We start from the raw sequence: 20638 nt of genomic DNA, 5'->3' as shown, positions 1-20638 counted from the left end.
ATGGGGTTTGGGCTCTACCTGCTGAGCCACAGGTGCCGCCAGGTGTTATTATTTTTATTATTTTTTTTTTTTGGCCGGGGCTAGGTTTGAACCCGCCACCTTCGGCATATGGGACCGGCGCTCCACCCCTTTGAGCCACAGGCACCGCCCATTTTTATTATTTTTTTGAGGTAGAGTCTCACTCTGTTGCCCTGGGTAGAGTGCCTTGGGCATCATAGCTCAGCTCACAGCAACCTCACTCTCCTGGGTTCAAGAGTTCCTCCTGAGTGGTGCCTGTGGCTCAGTGAGTAGGGCACCAGCCCCATATGCCGAGGGTGGCGGGTTCAAACCCAGCCCCGGCCAAACTGCAACAAAAAAATAGCCGGGCGTTGTGGCGGGCGCCTGTAGTCCCAGCTGCTTGGGAGGCTGAGGCAAGAGAATCGTGTAAGCCCAAGAGTCAGAGGTTGCTGTGAGCCATGTGATGCCACGGCACCCTACCTGAGGGTGGTACAGTGAGACTCTGTGTCTACAAAAAACAAACAAACAAACAAACAAACAAAAAAAAAAACAAAGCAGCCTGAGCAAGAGTGAGACCCTGAGAGAGGAGAGCATGGTCTTCCCTTCTCCTGCCATGACTTGTCCTTATCCACTGATACGAATATACTCTGAAAAGGGGAAGTCCTCTGGCAAAAATATCACTTTGCCTGCTATCTTTAAGGCTCCCATTCAACTAGATATTGTGAACTTTGTTCACACCAGCTTGCGCAAAAACAGAGAACTGTATGATCTCAGTGAATTAGGAGGTCATAAGATCAGTGCTGAATCTTGGCAGAATTGTGCTTGGAATTCCCAGAGTTTGAGGTGGTAGGATCACCATTCGGGCCTGGATGCTTTTGGAAATGTGTATTGTGGAGGCCACATGTTAAAGGCCACATGTTTGGGGGCGGCGCCTGTGGCTCAGTGAGCAGGGCGCCGGCCCCATATACCGAGGGTGGCGGGTTCAAGCCCAGCCCCGGCCAAACTGCAACAAAAAAATAGCCGGGGGTTGTGGCGGGCGCCTGTAGTCCCAGCTACTCGGGAGGCTGAGGCAGGAGAATCGCCTAAGCCCAGGAGTTGGAGGTTGCTGTGAGCTGTGTGACGCCATGGCACTCTACCGAGGGTGATAAAGTGAAACTCTGTCTGTACCAAAAAAAAAAAAAAAAAGCCACATGTTTGCACCAACCAGAACCTGGCATTGCTGGCACCATATAGTGAACACAACCCAAAAGCCTTATGCCGTTTGCTTTGCCCTGGCTGCTTCAGCCTTACCAGCACTGGTCATGTCTAAAGGTCATTGTATTGAGAAAGTTCCTGAACTTCCTCTGGTGGTCAAAGATAAAGTTGAAGGCTACAAGAAGACCGAGGAGGCTTTTTTACTTCTTTTCTTTTCTTTTTTTTTTTTGCTGGGGCTGGGTTTGAACTTGCCACCCTCGGTATATGGGGCCGGCCCCTCACTCCTCGAGCCACAGGCGCCGCCCCCACTTTTTACTTCTTTTTTTTTTTTTGGAGACAGAGTTTAACTTTATCACCCTCGGTAGAGTGCTGTAGTGTCACAGCTCACAGCAACCTCCAACTCTTGGGCTTAGGCGATTCTCTTGCCTCAGCCTCCCAAGTAGCTGGGATTACAGGTGCCCGCCACAGCACCCAGCTATTTTTTTTTTTTTTTGTTGCAGTTTGGCTGGTTTGAACCTGCCACCCTCGATATATGGGGTCAGTGCCCTATTCACTGAGCCATAGGTGCCGCCCACTTTTTACTTCTTTTTTTTTTTTTTTTTTTAGAGACAGAGTCTCACTTTACTGCCCTCGATAGAGTGCCGTGGCATCACATAGCTCACAGCAACCTCCAACTCCTGGGCTTATGTGATTCTCTTGCCTCAGCCTCCCGAGCAGCTGGGACTACAGGCACCCGCCACAATGCCTGGCTATTTTTTTTTGTTGTAGTTTGGCCAGGGCTGGGTTTGAACCCACCACCCTCGGTATATGGGGCCGGCGCCCTACTCACTGAGCCACAGGCGCTGCCCTGCTCTTTACTTTTTTTTTTTTTTTTTTTTGTAGAGACAGAGTCTCACTTTATGGCCCTCCGTAGAGTGCCGTGGCCTCACACAGCTCACAGCAACCTCCAACTCCTGGGCTTAAGCGATTCTCTTGCCTCAGCCTCCCGAGTAGCTGGGACTACAGGCGCCCGCCACAACGCCCGGCTATTTTTTGGTTGCAGTTTGGCCGCGGCTGGGTTTGAACCCGCCACCCTCGGTATATGGGGCCGGCGCCTTACCCACTGAGCCACAGGCGCCGCCCTGCTCTTTACTTTTTAATAATCTTTTTTCTTTTCTTTTTTTGCAGTTGTTTTTTTTTTTTTTTGTAGAGACAGAGTCTCACTTTATCGCCCTCGGTAGAGTGCCATGGCATCACACAGCTCACAGCTACCTCCAACTTGTGGGTTTATGGATTCTCTTGCCTCAGCCTCCCGAGCAGCTGTGACTATAGGAGCCCGCCACAACACCCAGCTATTTTTTGGTTGCAGTTCAGCCGGGGCCGGGTTTGAACCCGCCACCCTTGGTATGGGGCCAGCACCTTACCAACTGAGCCACAGGCGCCGCCCCCCCCAAAAAAAAAATAAAAAAAATAAAAAAAATAAGCTGGGGCCAGGTTTGAACCCGCCACCTCTGGTATATGGGGCCAGAGCCCTACTCCTTGAGCCACAGGCGCTGCCCTACTTCTTAATAATCTTAAGGCCTGCACTGATATGAAAAAGGTCTATGCCTTTCAGCAAATGAGGGCTTGGCAAGGGCAAAATGAGAAACTATTATTGTATCCAGAACAGGGGATCCTGCATCATCTATAATGAGGACAATAGGATCATCAAGGCTCTCAGGAATATCTCTGGAATTACTCTGCTTAATGTAAGCAAGTTGAACATGTGAGACATTTCTGCATTTGGACTGAAAGTGCTTTCCGGAAGTTAGATGAATTGTATGGTACTTGGTGCAAAGCTGCTTCCCTCAAGAATAACTACAACCTTCCCATGTGCAAGACGATGAACACAGACCCTAACATAATCTTGAAAAGCCCAGAGATCCAAATACCTCTTTGAGCACCACACAAAAACATTCATCTCAGAGTCTTTAAGAAGAATCCTGCCGGGTGTGGTGGCTCACGCCTGTAATCCTAACACTCTTAGAGACCAGCCTGAGCAAGAGTGATTCTCCATCTCTGAAAATAGTTGGGGATGGTGCCCATAGCTCAGTGGGTGAGGCGCTGGCCACATATACCGAGGCTGGCGGATTCGAACCTGGCCCCTGCCAGCTAAACAACAATGACAACTGCAACAACAACAACAACAACAACAAAATAGCTGGGCTTTGTGGTGGGTGTCTGTAGTCCCAAATACTTGGGAGGCTGAGGCAAGAGAATTGCTTAAGCCCAAGAGTGTGAGGTTGCTGTGATCTGTGACCCCATGCCACTCTACCGAGGGTGACAGCTTGAGACTCTGTCTCAAAAAATAATAATACATAAATAAAAATAAAAAATAAACAGAAGCAAAACCAAAGACTATATGATTCTCTCAATAGATGCAGAAAAAGCATTCGGGGTGGCGCCTGTGGCTCAAAGGGGTAGGGCGCCAGCCCCATATGCCGGAGGTGGTGGGCTCGAACCCAGCCCCGGCCAAAAACTGAAAAAAAAAAAAAGAAAAAGCATTCGATAAAATCCAGCATCTTTTTCTAATTAGAACACTGAGGAGTATAGGCATAGGTGGTACATTTCTTCTTTTTTTTTTTTTTTTGTAGAGACAGAGTCTCACTTTATGGCCTTCGGTAGAGTGCTGTGGCTTCACACAGCTCACAGCAACCTCCAACTCCTGGGGCTTAAGTGATCCTCTTGCCTCAGCCTCCCGAGTAGCTGGGACTACAGGCGCCCGCCACAACGCCCGGTTATTTTTTTGGTTGCAGTTTGGCCGGGGCCGGGCTTGAACCCGCCACCCTCGGCATATGGGGCCGGCGCCTTACCGACTGAGCCACAGGCGCCACCGGTGGTACATTTCTTAAACTGATCGAAGCTATCTATGACAAACCCACAGCTAATATTTTACTGAATGGAGTAAAACTGAAAGCTTTTCCTTTTAGAACTGGAACCAGACAAGGTTGCCATCTGTCACCATTACTATTCAATTTAGTGCTGGAAGTCCTAGCCAATACAATTAGACAAGACAAGAAAATAAAGGGCATCCAAATGGGTGCAGAGGAGGTTAAGCTCTCCCTTATTGCTGATGATATAATCTTTTTTTTTTTTTTTTTTTTATTGTTGGGGATTCATTGAGGGTACAATAAGCCAGGTTACACTGATTGCAATTGTTAGGTAAAGTCCCTCTTGCAATCATGTCTGATGATATAATCTTATACTTAGAGAACCCTAAAGACTCAACCACAAGACTCTTGGAAGTCATAAAAATGTCCCCAAGTCAGTTGCCTTTGTATACACCAACAACAGCCAAGATGAGAGGTTAATTAAGGACACAACTCCCTTCACCATAGCCCCAACGAAAATGAAATACTTAGGAATATACCTAACAAAACAGGTGAATGACCTGTATAAAGAAAATTATGGGGAAGTGCCTGTGGCTCAAAGGAGTAGAGCACCAGCCCCATATAACAGAGGTAGCAGGTTCAGCCCTGGCCAAAAACAAACAAACAAAATAATAATAAAAACCTTCTCATCTTGGAAAGCTGAAGCAAGAGGATCTCTTGAGTCTCAGAGTTGGAGGTTACTGTGAGCTATCATGCCATGGCACTCTACTCAGGGCAACAAAGTGAGACTCTGTATCAAAAAAATAATCTTTAAAAAAAAAAGAAAATTATGAAACCCTAAGAAAGGAAATAGCAGAGGACATTAACAAACAGAATAACATACCATGCTCATGGTTGGGAAGAATCAGCATTGTCAAAATGTCTATAATTCCCAGAGCAATTTACCGATTCAACGCCATCCCTATTAAAATACCAACATCCTAGTTTCTCTCTCTCTTTTTTTTTTTTTGCAGTTTTTGACTGGGGCTGGGTTTGAACCCACCACCTCCGGCATATGGGGCTGGCGCCCTACTCCTTTGAGCCACAGGCGCTGCCAAAACATCCTACTTTCAAGTCATGGAAAAACTGATTCTGCATTTTGTATGGAACCATAAAAAGCCCCATATAGCTAAAGCAGTTTTTAGTAATAAAAGCAAAGCCGGGGGGTATCACCAGATTTTAGGCTGCATTACAAGGCCATAGTGGTCAAGACAGCATGGTACTGGCACAAAAATAGAGACATAGACATTTGGAATCGAATAGAAAACCAGAAAATGAAACCAACAACTTACAGCCACCTAATCTTTGATAAACCAAATAAGAATGTCAATTCATTTTCCCAACAATAAATGGTGCTGGGAAAATTGGATATTCACGTCTAAAAGACTGACACTGGACATGTACCTTTCTCCACTCACGAAAATTGATTCCAGATGGATAAAGGTTAAATTTAAGGCATAAAGCAATAAAAATCTTTTTTTTTTTTTTGTAGAGACAGAGTCTCACTGTACCACCCTCGGTAGAGTGCCGTGGCGTCACACGGCTCAAAGCAACCTCTAACTCTTGGGCTTAGAGCGATTCTCTTGCCTCAGCCTCCCGAGCAGCTGGGACTACAGGCGCCTCGCCACAACGCCCGGCTATTTTTTTTTTTTGTTGCAGTTTGGCCGGGGCTGGGTTTGAACCCGTCACCCTCGGCATATGGGGCCGGCGCCCTAGTCACTGAGCCACAGGCGCCGCCCAGCAATAAAAATCTTTAAAGAAAGAATAGGAAGGGCGGCGCCTGTGGCTCAACGGGTAGGGCGCCGGTCCCATATGCCGGAGGTGGCCGGTTCAAGCCCAGCCCCGGCCAAAAATAAAAAAAAAAAAAAAAAAAGAAAGAATAGGAAAAACATTGGAAGATATTGGCCTGGGGAAAAACTTAATGAGGAAGACTGCCATGGCAATAGCAACAACAGCAATAATAAACAAATGGGATTTAATTAAACTGAAAAGATTCTGTACAGCCAAGGAGACAACGATCAAAGCAAATAGACAACCTACCCAATGGGAAAGAATATTTGCATATTTTGAATCAGACAAGCACTTAATAACCAGGATCTAGACAGAACTTCAATTAATCCACAAGAAAAAAACCAACAATCCCATACATCAATGGGGAAGAGAGATGAATAGAATCTTCTCTAAAGACGACAGATGAATGGCTAGCAAACATATGAAAAAATGCTCAGCATCTCTAATTATTAGAGAAATGCAAATTAAAACCACCCTGAGATATCACCTAACCCCAGCGAGAATGGCCTATATTACAAAATCTCAAAACTGGGCGGCGCCTGTGGCTCAGTGAGTAGGGCACCGGCCCCATATGCCGAGGGTGGCGGGTTCAAACCCAGCCCCAGCCAAACTGCAACAACAAAAAAATAGCTGGGTGTTGTGGCTGGCGCCTGTAATCCCAGCTGCTTGGGAGGCTGAGGCAAGAGAATCACATAAGCCCAAGAGCTGGAGGTTGCTGTGAGCCGTGTGACTCCATGGCACTCTACCGAGGGCAGTAAAGTGAGACTCTGTCTCTACAAAAAAAAAAAAAAAAAAATCTCAAAACTGCAGATGTGAGGATTTGGAGAGAAAGGAACACTTTTACTGCTGGTGGGACTGCAAACTAATACAACCTTTTTGGAAGGAAGTACAGAGAAACCTCGAAGAACTCAACCTAGATCTCCCGTTTGATCCTGCAGTCCCATTACTGGGCATCTATTCAGAAGGAAAAGAACCATTTTATTATAAACACATTTGTACTAGGCTTTTTATCGCAGCCCAATTTACAATTGCCAAAATGTGGAAACAACCTAAATGGCCTTCCAACCCAGGAATGGATCTGTAAGCTGTGGTATATGTATACCATGGAATATTATTCAGCTCTTAAAAAAATGGAGATTTTAGAATGGAAGAAAAAGTATCCAATGTACTCAGCCCTGCTATGAAACTAATTTATAGCTTTCATATGAAAGCTATAAATTATAACCTAAGAATATGGGGAAGGGGGAGAGGGAGGGGGTAGAATGGGTGGAGGGAGGGTGATTGGTGGGACCACACCTACGCTGCATCTTACAAGGATACATGTGAAACTTACTAAATGCGCCTGCAGTCCTAGCTACTCGGGAGGCTGAGGCAAGAGAATCGCTTAAGCCCAGGAGTTGGAGGTTGCTGTGAGCTTTGTGAGGCCACGGCACTCTACCGAGGGCCATAAAGTAAGACTCTGTCTCTATAAAAAAAAAAAAAGAAACTTACTAAATGTAGAATGTAAATGTCTCAACACAATAATTAAGAAAATGCCAGAAAGGCTATGTTAACCAATGTGATGAAAATATGTCAAATGGTATATAAAACCAGTGTATGGTGGCCCATGATCGCATTAATGTACACAGCTATGATTTAATAATAAATAAAATAAATAAAAAAATGGAGATTTTGCAGCATTTGTACTAACCTGGATGGAGGTAGAACACATTATTCTTAGTGAAGCATCATAGGAATGAAGAAGTATGAACCCTATGTATTCAATTTTGATATGAAGACAATCAGTGACAATAACACGGTGGGGTATGGGGGAAGGGGAGAGCACACAGAGAAGGAGGGAAGGGGTGAGTGAAAGGAAAAGAAGAAAAAGAGGGGCGGCGCCTGTGGCTCAAAGGGGTAGGGCACTGGTCCCATATGCCAGAGGTGGCGGGTTCAAACCCAGCCCTGGCCAAAACCCACAAATAAATAAATAAATAAAAATTAAAAAAAAAAAAAAAGAAAGAAAAGAAGAAAAAGAAAAAGAAACAAGAAAAGTGGGCTTGGCACCTGTGGTTCAAGCAGCTAAGGCGCCAGCCACATACACCTAAGCTGGTGGGTTCGAACCCAGCCTGGGGCCCACTAAACAATGATGGCTGCAACCAAAAAATAGCCAGGTGTCGTGGCAGGCGCCTGTAGTCCCAGGTACTTGGGAGGCGGAGGCAGGAGAATCGCTTGAACCCAGGAGTTAGAGGTTGCCGTGAGCTGTGATGTCACAGCTCTCTACCCAGGGTGACAGCTTGAGGCTCTGTCTCAAAAAAAAAAAAAAAAGAAAAGAATATAGTGACTAATTCTCACATAAATTGGATTTGATTTTGACCAAAGTACATTACTTAAACATTAATTTTTAATTCAACTTGTTAATATGTTGTTTAGGATATTGTATCCTCATTTATGAGTGACATGTTTGTAATTTCCCCTTTATAATTATATATTTTCTCCAATTTTAATATCAGGTGTACCCAGATCAAGTAGTATGATTTTGAAGTATTTCTTCTTTTTCTGTTGTCTATAAGATTTGTTTTTCAAAATTATCTTTTACTTTTATTTATAAATATTAGTTGTCCATTTTTTTTTTGCAGTTTTTGGCCAGAGTTGGGTTTGAACCCACCACCTCCGGTATATGGGGCAGGCGCCCTACTCCTTGAGCCACAGGCACCTTCCAGGTGTCCATTTTTTTTTTTTTTTGGATTTTGGCCGGGGCTAGGCTTGAACCCGCCACCTCTGGCATATGGGACCGGCGCCCTACTCCTTGAGCCACAGGCGCTGCCCCCGTTGTCCATTTTTTGATACTTGAAAAAGAATAATAAGAAGAAGTTAACTGGGCGGCTTCTGTGGCTCAAGGAGTAGGGTGCTGGCCCCATATGCTGGAGGTGGTGGGTTCCAACCCAGCCCCAGCCAAAAACTGCAAAAAAACCCAAGAAGTTAACTGATGACTTCATACTGAATCTCAGAGTCAAAGCATTCTATAATAGACATATTCTTATTTGACAATGTGAATGTTACTTTCTTTGCATTATTATTATTATTGCTTAATTTTTTTTTTTATAAGTTTTTTTTTTTTTGGCCGGGGCTGGGTTTGAACCCACCACCTCTGGCATATGGGACCGGCACCCTACCCCTTGAGCCACAGGCGCCACCCCCATTGCTTAATATTTTGATGTAGCAATTGTTTGATTCCTTTTCTGAATGTATTTATGTTCTTTTTTTTTTTTTTGAGACAGAGCCTCAAGCTGTCACCTGGGTATAGTGCCGTGGCATCACAGCTCACAGCAACCTCCAACTCCTGGGCTCAGGCGATTCTCCTGCCTCCGCCTCTCAAGTAGCTGGGTCTATAGGCACTCGCCACAACGCCAGGCTATTTTTTTGGTCGCAGCCATCATTGTTGTTTGGTGGGCCCCAGGCTGGATTCGAACCCGCCAGCTCAGGTGTATGTGGCTGGCACCTTAGCCACTTGAGCCACAGGTGCTGAGCCTGTTCTTTTGTTCTTTACGAGGTTTTTGTTTCTAGTTCTTTTTTTTTTTTTTTTTTTTTTTTTGTAGAGACAGAGTCTCACTTTATGGCCCTCGGTAGAGTGCCGTGGCCTCACACAGCTCACAGCAACCTCTAACTCCTGGGCTTAAGCGATTCTCTTGCCTCAGCCTCCCGAGTAGCTGGGACTACAGGCGTCCACCACAACGCCCGGCTATTTTTTTGTTGCAGTTTGGCCGGGGCCGGGTTTGAACCGCCACCCTCGGTATATGGGGCCAGCGCCTTACCGACTGAGCCACAGGCGCCGCCCTTGTTTCTAGTTCTTATCTTAAACATTGTTATTATTATTAAATTTTAAGCTTTTTTAATTTTGTGAAGGCAAAAAAATGGAAACCTAATAAACACATGTGAAAAAAAATAAGAAGAAAAAGAAAAGAAAATAGGCGGGCATTGTGGCAGGCTCCTGTAGTCCAGGTACTTGGGAAGCTGAGGCAAAAGAATCGCTTAAGCCCAAGAGTTGCTGGGAGCTATGATGCTCTGGCACCCTACCAAGGGGACAAAGTGAGACTCTGTCTCAAAAAAAAGTTATACTATTCTGGGCAGCACCTGTGGCTCAAAGGAGTAGGGCGCCGGCCCCATATGCCAGAGGTGGCGGGTTCAAACTCAACCCTGGCCAAAAACTGCAAAAAAAAAAGTTATACTATTCTATTTGTATAATAGAAATATTATTTAATTACGTGCAATTGCACATCTCTTTTCAACTCTGTATTCAGTGATGTTGTATGGTTAGCTAGAAATCAACTACAATGGGATTATTTACAACATGGCAATAGGGAAATCCTACAAATTAGGGCTGTTTTTCCAACTTGTTTGTCATTATTATTATTTTTTTGGCCAAGCAGGTGGAGGCGCAGAAGCATTCAGCTAGCAAACAGAGCCATGGCCTTGCCCTGTTTATCATTATCATTATTTTTAACCTCAAACTTGCTTCTCCAGTGTTTCCCATGTCACTGGTTAACAACATTGCTCATGTCACCAAGATACCAAGGAATCAGATTTATATCTTTCCTCTCATCCTAAATCTAATTAATCCTAAAGCGTATAGAAATGCCCCCCTCCTTTTTTTTTTCAGTTTTGGCTGGGGCTGGGCTTGAACCCGCAACTCCTGGTTTATGGCGCTGCTAGAGAGCCACAGGTGCTGTCCCCGACCCTTGTATTTTCTTCTTTCCGATCTGCTGCCAATATCACATTATAGTTATGAGACTTTTCTTGGTTAGACCATTGTAGTGGCCTCCCATTTGGTCTCTTTGAGTCATTAAATTCATTCATCACATAGCTGCTAGAGTCATCTTCCTAAAACATAGTTCAAATAATTTAATTTCACATCTCAAAAATCTTCAACACATTCTAATATTTATTAAACCTTTTTATGCCAGGTTCTGTGCTAGGCTTGATACTACAAAGAAAAATAAAACAAGAAGAATGCTTCTCAAACTACTGATAAACAAATGAGAACATAATGGGATATATGTAAAAATAGATCTAGAGGTATATACCAGACCCTGTGAGAAAGCCTCCTCCCCCATAATTCTGAAAGCTTTGCTATTCTCTGGGGAGACTCCACAATCACTTAGACAAGTGTTCAACAGATTTCCTCTCTTTTCAGTACTCTGTTCAGCTATTTAATTTTTTACATTACCAAAGAGATAGACTGTTAACATTTCTCTAGATCAGGACAACATTTTTTTTTTTTTTTTTAAGAGACATAGCCTGTGGCTCAAGCGGCTAAAGCCATGTACACCTGAGCTGGCGGGTTCGAATCCAGCCCAGGCCCGCCAAACAACAATGATGGCTGCAACTAAAAAAAAAAAAAAAAAAAATAGCCAGGCGTTGTGGCAGGCGCCTGTAGTCCCAGCTACTTGGGAGGTGGAGGCAGGAGACTCACTTGAGCCCAGGAGTTGGAGGTTTCTGTGAGCTGTGATGCCACAGTACTCCACCCAGGGTGACAGCTTGAGGTTCTGTCTAAAAAAAAAAAAAAAAAAGAGACATGGTCACACTATATTGTCCAGGATGGCCTCATATTCTTGGACTCAAAGCTATCCTCCTGTGTCAGCCTCCTGAGTAGCTGGGACTACAGGGACTGGGACTTCTCTGCTGGGACTCCTCAGGCTGGTCTCTAACTCCTGAGCTCAAGGAATCCTCCTGCCTCAGCCTCTCAGAGTATTAGGATTACAGGTGTGAGCCTCTGAGTGCAGCCTGTCTTTGGTTCTTAAATGAGACAGATAAGCTCAAGTGCCTGGCATGGATGGATATGGCAATTTTCTTTTTCTTTTTTTTTTTTTTTTGTAGAGACAGAGTCTCACTTTATAGCCCTCGGTGGAGTGCTGTGGCATCACACAGCTCACAGCAACCTCCAACTTCTGGGCTTCAGCGATTCTCCTGCCTCAGCCTCCCGAGTAGCTGGGACTACAGGCGCCCGCCACAACGCCCAGCTATTTTTTGGTTGCAGTTCAGCCGGGGCTGGGTTGGAACCTGCCACTCTTGGTATATGGGGCCGGGTTTGAACCTGCCACCCTCGGTATATGGGGCCGGCGCCTTTACCGACTGAGCCACAGGCGCTGCCCAGGATATGGCAATTTTCTTTTCTTTTTTTTCTTTGGAGACAGGGTCTCAAGCTATCACCCTGGGTAGAGTGCCTTGGTGTCACAGCTCACAGCAACCTCAAACTCCTGGGCCTAAGAGTTTCTCTTGCCTCAGCCTCCCAAGCAGCTGGGACTACAGGTGCTTGCCACAACGCCTAGCTATTTTTTGGCCTAGGCTGCATTTGAACCTGCCAGTGCTGGTGTATGTGGCTGGCGCCCTAGCCGCCTGAGCTACAGCCGCTGAGCCAGATAGATGGCAGTTTTCTCAGGGCAGAAGAACCACTCTATGATGTTGGTTTAGACTGCCCATTATAGTCAGTAGCTATACATTATAAATCTCTAAACTTCTATGTTGCTCCTGCCCCTGCAAAAAAAAAAAAAAAAGAATAATGTCAAATAACTGTTCAGCCTCAGGCAGAGAATAAAAAAGCAAATAAATCAGTAAGTACTGTTGCAAGGTAGAATGACAAATAAAAATTGAGATGCTCGATCAGCGTTACACAGCAGTTCCTCATTTCTTTTCTTTTTTTGTAGAGACAGAGTCTTACTGTACCGCCCTCGGGTAGAGTGCCGTGGCGTCACACGGCTCACAGCAACCTCTAACTCTTGGGCTTGAGCTATTCTCTTGCCTCAGCCTCCCGAGCAGCTGGGACTACAGGCGCCCGCCACAACGCCCGGCTATTTTTTTGTTGCAGTTTGGCCGGGGCTGGGTTTGAACCCGCCAACCTCGGCATATGGGGCTGGCGCCCTAGTCACTGAGCCACAGGCGGGTTCAAACCCAGCCCCTGCCAAATTGCAACAACCACAACAAAAAAAAATAGCCGGGCGTCGTGGCGGGTGCAGCTACTGTAGTCCCAGCTACTCTGGAGGCTGAGGCAAGAGTATCGCCTAAGCTCAGGAGTTGGAGGTTGCTATGAGCTGTGTGACGCCACCGCACTCTAGTGACAGTGATAAAGTGAGACTGTCTCTACAAAAAATAATAATAATAATAATAATAATTTAAAAAATAACAAAACTGGGACTCTGTAGTCAATTTTTTTTTTTTTTTGCAGTTTTTGGAGGGGCTGGGTTTGTTATCACTCTGTTATCTAGGCTAGGATGCGATGGCGTCAGCCTAGCTCACAGCAACCTCAAACTCCTGAGTTCTAGATAGAGATCCTCCTGCCTCAGCCTCCCCATGCAGCTGTAGACTCCAGGCGTCCGCCATGATGCCTGGCTAATTTTTCTCTTTTTAGTACAGAGGGTCTCAGTTGTTGCTCAGGCTGCTCTCCAACTCCTGAGTTCAAGGGATCCTCCTGCCTCAGCATCCAGGAGTGCTAGGATTACAGGTGTCAGCCACCACGCCCGCCTTTATTTCTTTTAAAAAGAGAGGCTTGTTCTGTTGCCCAGGCTGGAGTGCAGTGGAGCCATCATAGTTCACTGCAGGATTTAACTGCTGGGCTCAAGCAACCCTATGGAGTCGCTGGGATTACAGGCCTGCGCCACCCATCCTGGCTAATTAAGATTTTTTTTTTTTTTTTTGTAGAGAAAGGGTCGGTCTGGGTTTGTTGCCTCGGCTGGTTTGCTGCCCACCCTAGCCTCGGTTTTTAAACCACAAATAGAGTGACAGGATAAGATTTCCGCAAGATTTCCTTCAGCGGCAGTGTAAGAAAAGGATAGGAAACAGAAGGCAGCAACCTCATTATCACATCGAAGAAGGGTAAGCGGTGAGGGTTACCCTAGCAGAGCTTAAGAAATAATTCAGATGGACAGTTCTCAGGGCTTGGTGGGGTTAAATTTAATTCAGATGGACAGTTCTCAGGTCTTGGTGGGGTTAAATGTGGTCCTCCGTGGACAGCTGCTAGGACCCTAACCCGGGTTTGGACATTAAGGGCATAGTGCGCAGGGTTTCTGGAAATAAAGAGAGTCCTGGTTTCCCGCAGAGATCCCGGATTATCCTGGGCGTTTGCATTTGGGGGTAGCCAAAAGGGCGCCTCACTCTCCAACCCCAGGCTTCGGCGGCTTGGGAGGAGGATTAACGCTCTCTGGGCCCTAAGCCTGCCCCGGGCAGGAAAGCGCTGAGTCATTCCAGAGGGGTGCGCTGGGGCGTGGCAGGGCTCAGAGAGATCTCCCCCCGCCGCGTCCTCCTCCCGCACCCTGGGCCCGCTTCGATTCTCGCGAGAGCCCTGCAGGCTATATAGATAGGGTCCCGCTCGGGTTTTGCTAGTCTTCTTCCTGGCTGCTGTGGGCACTCTTAGTCGTTGACAACTTCTCTGGCGGAACTGGTGAGTTTGGGCAGTGCAGACATAGTAGGGCGAGGCAATGCGCCCCATATCCCGCCTGTCTCCTGTTCCTCCTCCTCCGGGTCCATCTGGCTCTCAGATGAGGATGGTGTGGCGCATGAAGCGGTCTGGCAAGGCCTGGCGTGCGCAAGTGTTCGAGCGGTCCCGAACGCCCACGTGTTCGCTCCAGTAGGTTCGGGTACCTGATTGCACTTCAAGGACACGGTCGACTGGAGTCTATTCTCCCGGCAACCCGAGCACAGGCCGTTGATTGGCTTGCCGGGGCGGCGGGCGGGCTGGTGGTGCTGGTGGGATCTCGACGACTGAGCCTTCTGCCGGTCTGGGCGGGATCAGAAAACTTCTTGAATTGATCTGCTCCCTGTCCTGTGGCTGTAGAAGGCCTCTTGTCTTTCGAGTGATGGGGTAAAAAGGCTGTTCCCGGCCCTGAGCCTTGGGTAGCCGCGGAGCTTCGGTACTGAGATTATTTTTCCGGTCTTTTTTTTTTTTGAGACAGTCTCACTTTGTCACTCTCGGTAGAGTGCCGTAGCGTCATAGCTCACAGCAATCTCCAACTCTTGGGATCAAGCGATTCTGTTGCCTCAGCCTCTCGAGTAGCTGGGACTACAGGCGCCCGCCATAATGCCCGGCTATTTTTAGAGGCGGGGTCTCACTCTGGTTTAGGCTGGTCTCGGACTAGTGAGCTCAGGACAATCCCCCGGCCTGGGCTTCCCAGAGTGCTAGGATTACAGGCGTGAGCCACCTCGCTCGGCCTCCGTTCCTGTTATTATTTCCTGGTTCGTGGAATGGGGTTTCTGACTATCCCAAACGCTCTTGCTGAGAGGAGTGCGCACTATTTTTGTCGGTTCTTTTTTTTTTTTTTTTTTGCAGTTTTTGGCCAGGGCTGGGTTTGAACCCACCACCTCTGGCATATGGGGCCGGCGCCCTACCCCTTTGAGCCACAGGCGCTGCCCCATTTTTTTTTTTTTTTCCTTGAGACAGAGTTTCACTATGTCGCCCTCGGTAGAGTGCTCTGTCGTCACAGCTCACAGCAACCTCAAACTCCTGGGCTTAAGCCAGCGGTTCTCAATCTATGGGTCGCCCTTTCCCAGGGTCGCCTAAATCCTGCCTATCAGATATTTATGCTTCGTAACAGTAGCAAAATTACAGTTATGAAGTAGAACGAAAATAATTTTATGGTTGGGGGTCACCACAACATGAGGAACTGTATTAAAAGGTCACGCATTAGGAAGGTTGAGAACCACTGTCTCAAGCGATTCTCTTGCCTTAGCCCCCCAAGCAGCTGGCACTTCAGGGGCCCGCCACAACGCCCAGCTATTTTTTGTTGAACTTGTCAATGTTGTTTGGTAGGCCAGGGCTGGGTGCGAACCTGCCACCCTCCTTGTACCTGGCTGGTGCTGTAACCTCTGAGCTATGGGCGCTGAGCCTTTTCAAAGTAGTAGGCCGGGGTGTGTGTATGGTGTGTGTGTGTGTGTGAAGGTGGCCGTAGTTCTCTTTGACCGAGCCTCTTCTTCCCCCCCCGTGTGTGTGTGTGTGTGTGTGTGTGTGTGTGTGTCTGTGTGAAGGTGGCCCTAGTTCTCTTTGACCGAGTCTCTTCTTCCCCCCGGGGCAACCTGAGCATAGGCAGTTGTTGGCTTGCTGAGTCCCGGGTGGAGATAGTGGTGAGGTCTCCTAGACTAAGCCTCCCGACAGGCTGTGAAGAGCTTTTTTTTTTTTTTGTGAGACAGAACCTCAAGCTGTCGCCCTGGGTAGAGTGCTGTGACATCACAGCTCACAACAACCTCCAACTCCTGGGCTCCAGCAATTCTCCTGCCTCTGTCTCCCAAGTAGCTGGGACTACAAGCGCCTGCCACAACCCCCGCTATTTTTTGATTGCAGCCATCATTGTTGTTTGGAGGCCTGGGCTGCATTCCAACCCGCCAGCTCAGAGGCGGTGCCTTAGCTGCTTGAGCCACAGGCCCGAGCCCAGAAAGCTTATTGAATGGACCTGTCTCCTTACTTGTGCCAGTAGAAGGCCGCCTGTCCACCATATGATTGGGTTAAATACTGTTCCTGGGCCTGAGAGTCTTGGGCACTAAAATTCCCTTTCCTATCTTTTTGTCCCAGTGCCTGGAATGGGGTTTCTGATGACCTAAAAAGCCTTAGTGGAAGACTGCATACAATTCTTTCTGCTACTATCACTTCCCAGGTGCTTTACCCTGGATTGGTTGGACCTTGGGGGGGTGGACATTTAGGGTCACACTGTAGTTGGCTGCCAGTTTGCATGTCTTTTTTTTTTTTGTTGTAAAGGTATTAAAAGATTTTTTAAAAAATAAAAAGTGAAAAGTTTGTGGTGATCTATACTACCATGCCTTTTTTTTTTTTTTTTTTTTTTTAGAGACAGAGCCTCACTTTGTTGCCCTCTGTAGAATGCCATGGGGTCACAGCTCGCAGCAACCTCCAGGTTTTGGGCTTGGATGATTCTCTTGCCTCAGCCTCCTGAGGAGCTGGGACTACAGGCGCCTGCCACAATGCCTGGCTATTTTTTTTGCAGTTTGGCCAGGGCTGGGTTTGAACCTGCCAACCTTGGTATATGGGGCTGGTGCCCTACTCACTGAGCCACAGGTGCTGCTCTTTTTTTTTTTTTGACAGAGCCTCAAACTGTCGCCCTGGGTAGAGTGCTGTGGCATAATAGCTCACAGCAACCTCCAAATCCTGGGCTCAAGCAGCAAGTCTCCTGCCTCTGCCTCCCAAGTAGTTGGGACTACAGGTGCCTGCCACAACACCAAACTATTTTTTGGTTGCAGCCATCATTGTTGTTTGGTGGGCCGGGCTGAGTTCGAACCCTGCAGCTCAGGTGTATGTGGCTGGTGCCTTAGCCACTTGAGCCACAGGCGCCAAGCCCTTTTTTTTTTTTAAGACAGTCTGAAGCTGTCACCCTGGGTAGTGCCAAGCTGAGGCATCACAGCAACCTCCAATTTGTGCTCAAGCAATGCTCTTGCCTCAGTTTTTCTATTTTTATTTATTTATTTATTTATTTTTGCGACAGCCTCAAGCTGTCGCCCTGGGTAGAGTGCTATGGCATCACAGCTCACAGCAACCTCCAAGTCCTGGGCTTAAGCAATTCTCTTGCCTCAGCCTCTCAAGTAGCTGGGACTATAGGCGCCCACCACCATGCCTGGCTATTTTTTTGTTGCAGTTTGGCCAGGCCAGATTTGAACCCTCCACCCTGTGTATATGGGGCTGCTGTCCTATCCAGTGAACCACAGGTGCCGCCCCTGGCTATTTTTTGGTTGTAGTTGTCATTGTCGTTTGGTGGGCCGGGCTGGATTCAAACCCACCAGTATAGTATATGTGGCTGGTGCCTTAGCCACTTGAGCTACATGTGCAGAGCCAGTTTTTCTGTTTTTAGTAGAGACGGGGTCTCACTTTTGCTCAGGCTAGTCTTGTGAGCTTAAGCAGTCCACCAACCTCAGCCTCCCAGAGGGCTAGGATTATATGCGTCAGCCACCATGCCCTCCCCACTTTTTTTGGGGGGGCATTGGGAGACAGTCTCTGTTGGTCTCTGTTGCCTGGGCTAGTGTGCTGTGGTGCCAGCCTAGCTCACGGGAACCTCAAACTTGTGGGTTAAAGCAATTCTCCTGTCTTAGCCTCCCTAGTACCTGGGACTACAGGCACATGCCTAGACACCTGGCTAATTATTCTGTTTTTAGGGAGACCGTGTCTCTTGCTCAGACTGGTCTCATACTCCTTAGCTCAAGCAATCCTTCGTTTCAGCCTCCTGGAGTGCAAGGATTATAGGCATAACCCACCTCACTCGGCACCTTTGTTCCTTTTTGTTGTTACAAACCAAGAACTTTTGGACTTGTTGGAAAAATTTTTCCGACTATAGCTTAGTGGGTTAAATCTTAACTCCTTATCTTAGTGTTGACCTGAGTGAATAAAGTGCAGTATTGCTTTTCAGTAGTAATTTGACTCATGTTCTACTTATTTGTGCCTGGGCATGTGAAACCTGAAGTCAGGAAACCATTTTCGAAGGGCACAGTACGAAGGTTTTGCGGTTGAGCAGGTACCAGCATCTTGATTTTGTTTGCCTCTTACATTGTTGGATTGGTTTTAGGTTGTGTGCTAGCTTGGACCTGGAGAAAATTCAAATGTGCTTCTCACATTATGAAGGCAAAAGAAAGCAAAGTGCAGCGAAAAGGCAACTTTGTTTCTTTTTTTTTCGGTTTTTGGCCCGGGCTGGGTTCGAACCTGCCACCTCCAGCATATGGGGCCGTCGCCCTACCCCTTTGAGCCACAGGTGCCACCCAGAAAGGGCAACTTTTTGTTTGTGGCATTGTACATTTGTGTTCTGATTTGAGAGTCTCCAACCCCCTCACTCTCTGCTTCTGTGTAATGAATATGTAGAGCAAACTGCCTTTGCACAAACAATGGCCCAGAGTGACGATGACCTCAATTTATAAAGAAGTTGCTTTGCTGTTTTTAAATGAAACAAAGGCTGAGATTCAGAGGCTTTTTTGTTCCAAAAGTTGCAAATTTCAAACTGTGATCCTTGACTGCCCTCCAGCACTTTTTTTTTAACTTACGCTTAGTTTTATTATAAAGGATACAGATCAGGACCAGACAAATGAAGAGACATAGCTTATGTGCCCTGACCAGAGGAATTGGGGCGTGTCACCTCAGTACACAGCTGTGTTCACCAACCAGGAAGCTTCAGTATCCAGAGGTTTTTTTTGTTTTTTTTTTTGCAGAGACAGAGTCTCACTTTATCACCCTTGGTAGAGTGGCATGGCGTCACACAGCTCACGGCAACCTCCAACTCCTGGGCTTAGGCGATTCTCTTGTCTCAGCCTCCTGAGTAGCTGGGACTACAGGCGCCCGACACAATGCCCGCCTATTTTATTTTTGTTGTTATTGTTGCAGTTTGGCCGGGGCCGGGTTTGAACCCACCGCCCTCGGCATACGGGGCCGGCGCCCTACCCGCTGAGCCACAGGCGCTGCCCCAGAGTTTTTTTTTTTTTATTTGCAGTTTTTGGCCGGGGCTGGGTTTAAACCCACCACCTCCGGTATATGGGGCTGGTGCCCCACTCCTTGAGCCACAGGTGCCACCCCAGTATCCAGAGTTTTTTTTTTTTTTGTAGAGACAGAGTCTCACTTTATGGCCCTCGGTAGAGTGCCATGGCCTCACACAGCTCACAGCAACCTCCAACTCCTGGGCTTAAGCAATTCTCCTGCCCCAGCCTCCCGAGTAGCTGGGACTACAGGCGCCCGCCACAACGCCCGGCTATTTTTTGGTTGCAGTTTGGCTGGGGCCGGGTTTGAACCCGTCACCCTCAGTATATGGGGCCGGCGCCTTACGGACTGAGCCACAGGCGCCTCCCAGTATCCAGTTTTTATTGGGCTTTCATTGTATATTGATTGTATCTCTGGCCACAGGATTCGACTCAATCTTCAGCTTCCTTCTCTATATGTCAGGCTGAAACTTTGCTTCAGCCCTCTAATGCCAGGGTTGGTCTTCCTGGTGACCAGCCCCCATCCTGAGTCGTCTTAACTCTTAGCATAAACTTAGGTGTGATCTCATGGGATCATGAATAACAAAGATGCTCCTCTTTTTTTTTTTTTAGACAGTTTCACTTTGTAGCCCTGGGTGGAGTGCTATGCTATCATAGCTCACAGCAACCTCAAACTGTTAGGCTTAAGTGATGCTCTTGCCTTAGCGTCTCAAGGAGCTGGGACTATAGGTGCCCGCCACAACTCCCTGCTAGGTTTAGAGACGGGGTCTTACTCTTGCTCAGGCTGGTGTACTTCTTTTTTTTTTTTTGGTTTTTGGCCGGGGCTGGGTTTGAACCCTCCACCTCCGGCATATGGGACCGGCGCCCTACTCCTTGAGCCACAGGCGCCACCCAGGCTGGTGTACTTCTTAACTAATGTAAAATTTAATGTATTCAGGTCCAGTGGACAATTCTTTAATTGTTCTACAGTGGAGTCCCTTAAATAGGTGAAGGTTGCTGGTTATCTAGAAAAATAAAACTTGTTTCTGATATTTCTTTTTTTTTTTTTTTTTTTTTAATTTTTTGGCCGGGGCTGGGTTTGAACCCGCCACCTCCGGCATATGGGACTGGCACTCTACCCCTTGAGCCACAGGCACCACCCTGTTTCTGATATTTCTATTATCTTTTCCAGCTGATAGCAAAATGTCTTCAGGAAATGCCAAAATTGGGTACCCTGCCCCCAACTTCCAAGCCACAGCTGTTATGCCAGATGGTCAGTTCAAAGATATCAGCCTATCTGACTATAGAGGTAAGAGTAATTACATTGGACTCATTAAGGTGGAATTATTTTGTTTATTTATTTTGTT

At 47.0% G+C, this 20638-nt stretch overlaps 1 protein-coding gene and 1 pseudogene across 3 annotated transcripts in view; both read left to right on the top strand.

Annotated features, from left to right (window-relative positions):
* Positions 1 to 610: 610 nt before the first annotated feature.
* LOC128574719 (60S ribosomal protein L4-like) lies at positions 611 to 14080 on the top strand (annotated as a pseudogene).
* Positions 13701 to 20638, top strand: part of PRDX1 (peroxiredoxin 1) — a 25204-nt gene continuing 18266 nt past the window's right edge. Inside the window, exons 1-2 of one of the 3 annotated variants that reach the window (XM_053575329.1) lie at positions 13701 to 13718; positions 20464 to 20580. In XM_053575329.1, coding sequence (XP_053431304.1) covers positions 20475 to 20580 — 106 coding nt within the window. In that variant the 5' untranslated portion in view covers positions 13701 to 13718; positions 20464 to 20474. Of the gene's footprint in view, positions 13719 to 14131; positions 14284 to 14451; positions 14470 to 20463; positions 20581 to 20638 lie in introns of those variants that run through there. The other 2 variants (XM_053575328.1, XM_053575330.1) reach the window with 2 other exon arrangements.

This window comes from Nycticebus coucang, chromosome 22 (assembly GCF_027406575.1).
Source record: "Nycticebus coucang isolate mNycCou1 chromosome 22, mNycCou1.pri, whole genome shotgun sequence".
NCBI classification, from domain to species: Eukaryota; Metazoa; Chordata; class Mammalia; order Primates; family Lorisidae; genus Nycticebus; species Nycticebus coucang.
This window is presented reverse-complemented; position numbering and strand designations above follow the sequence as displayed.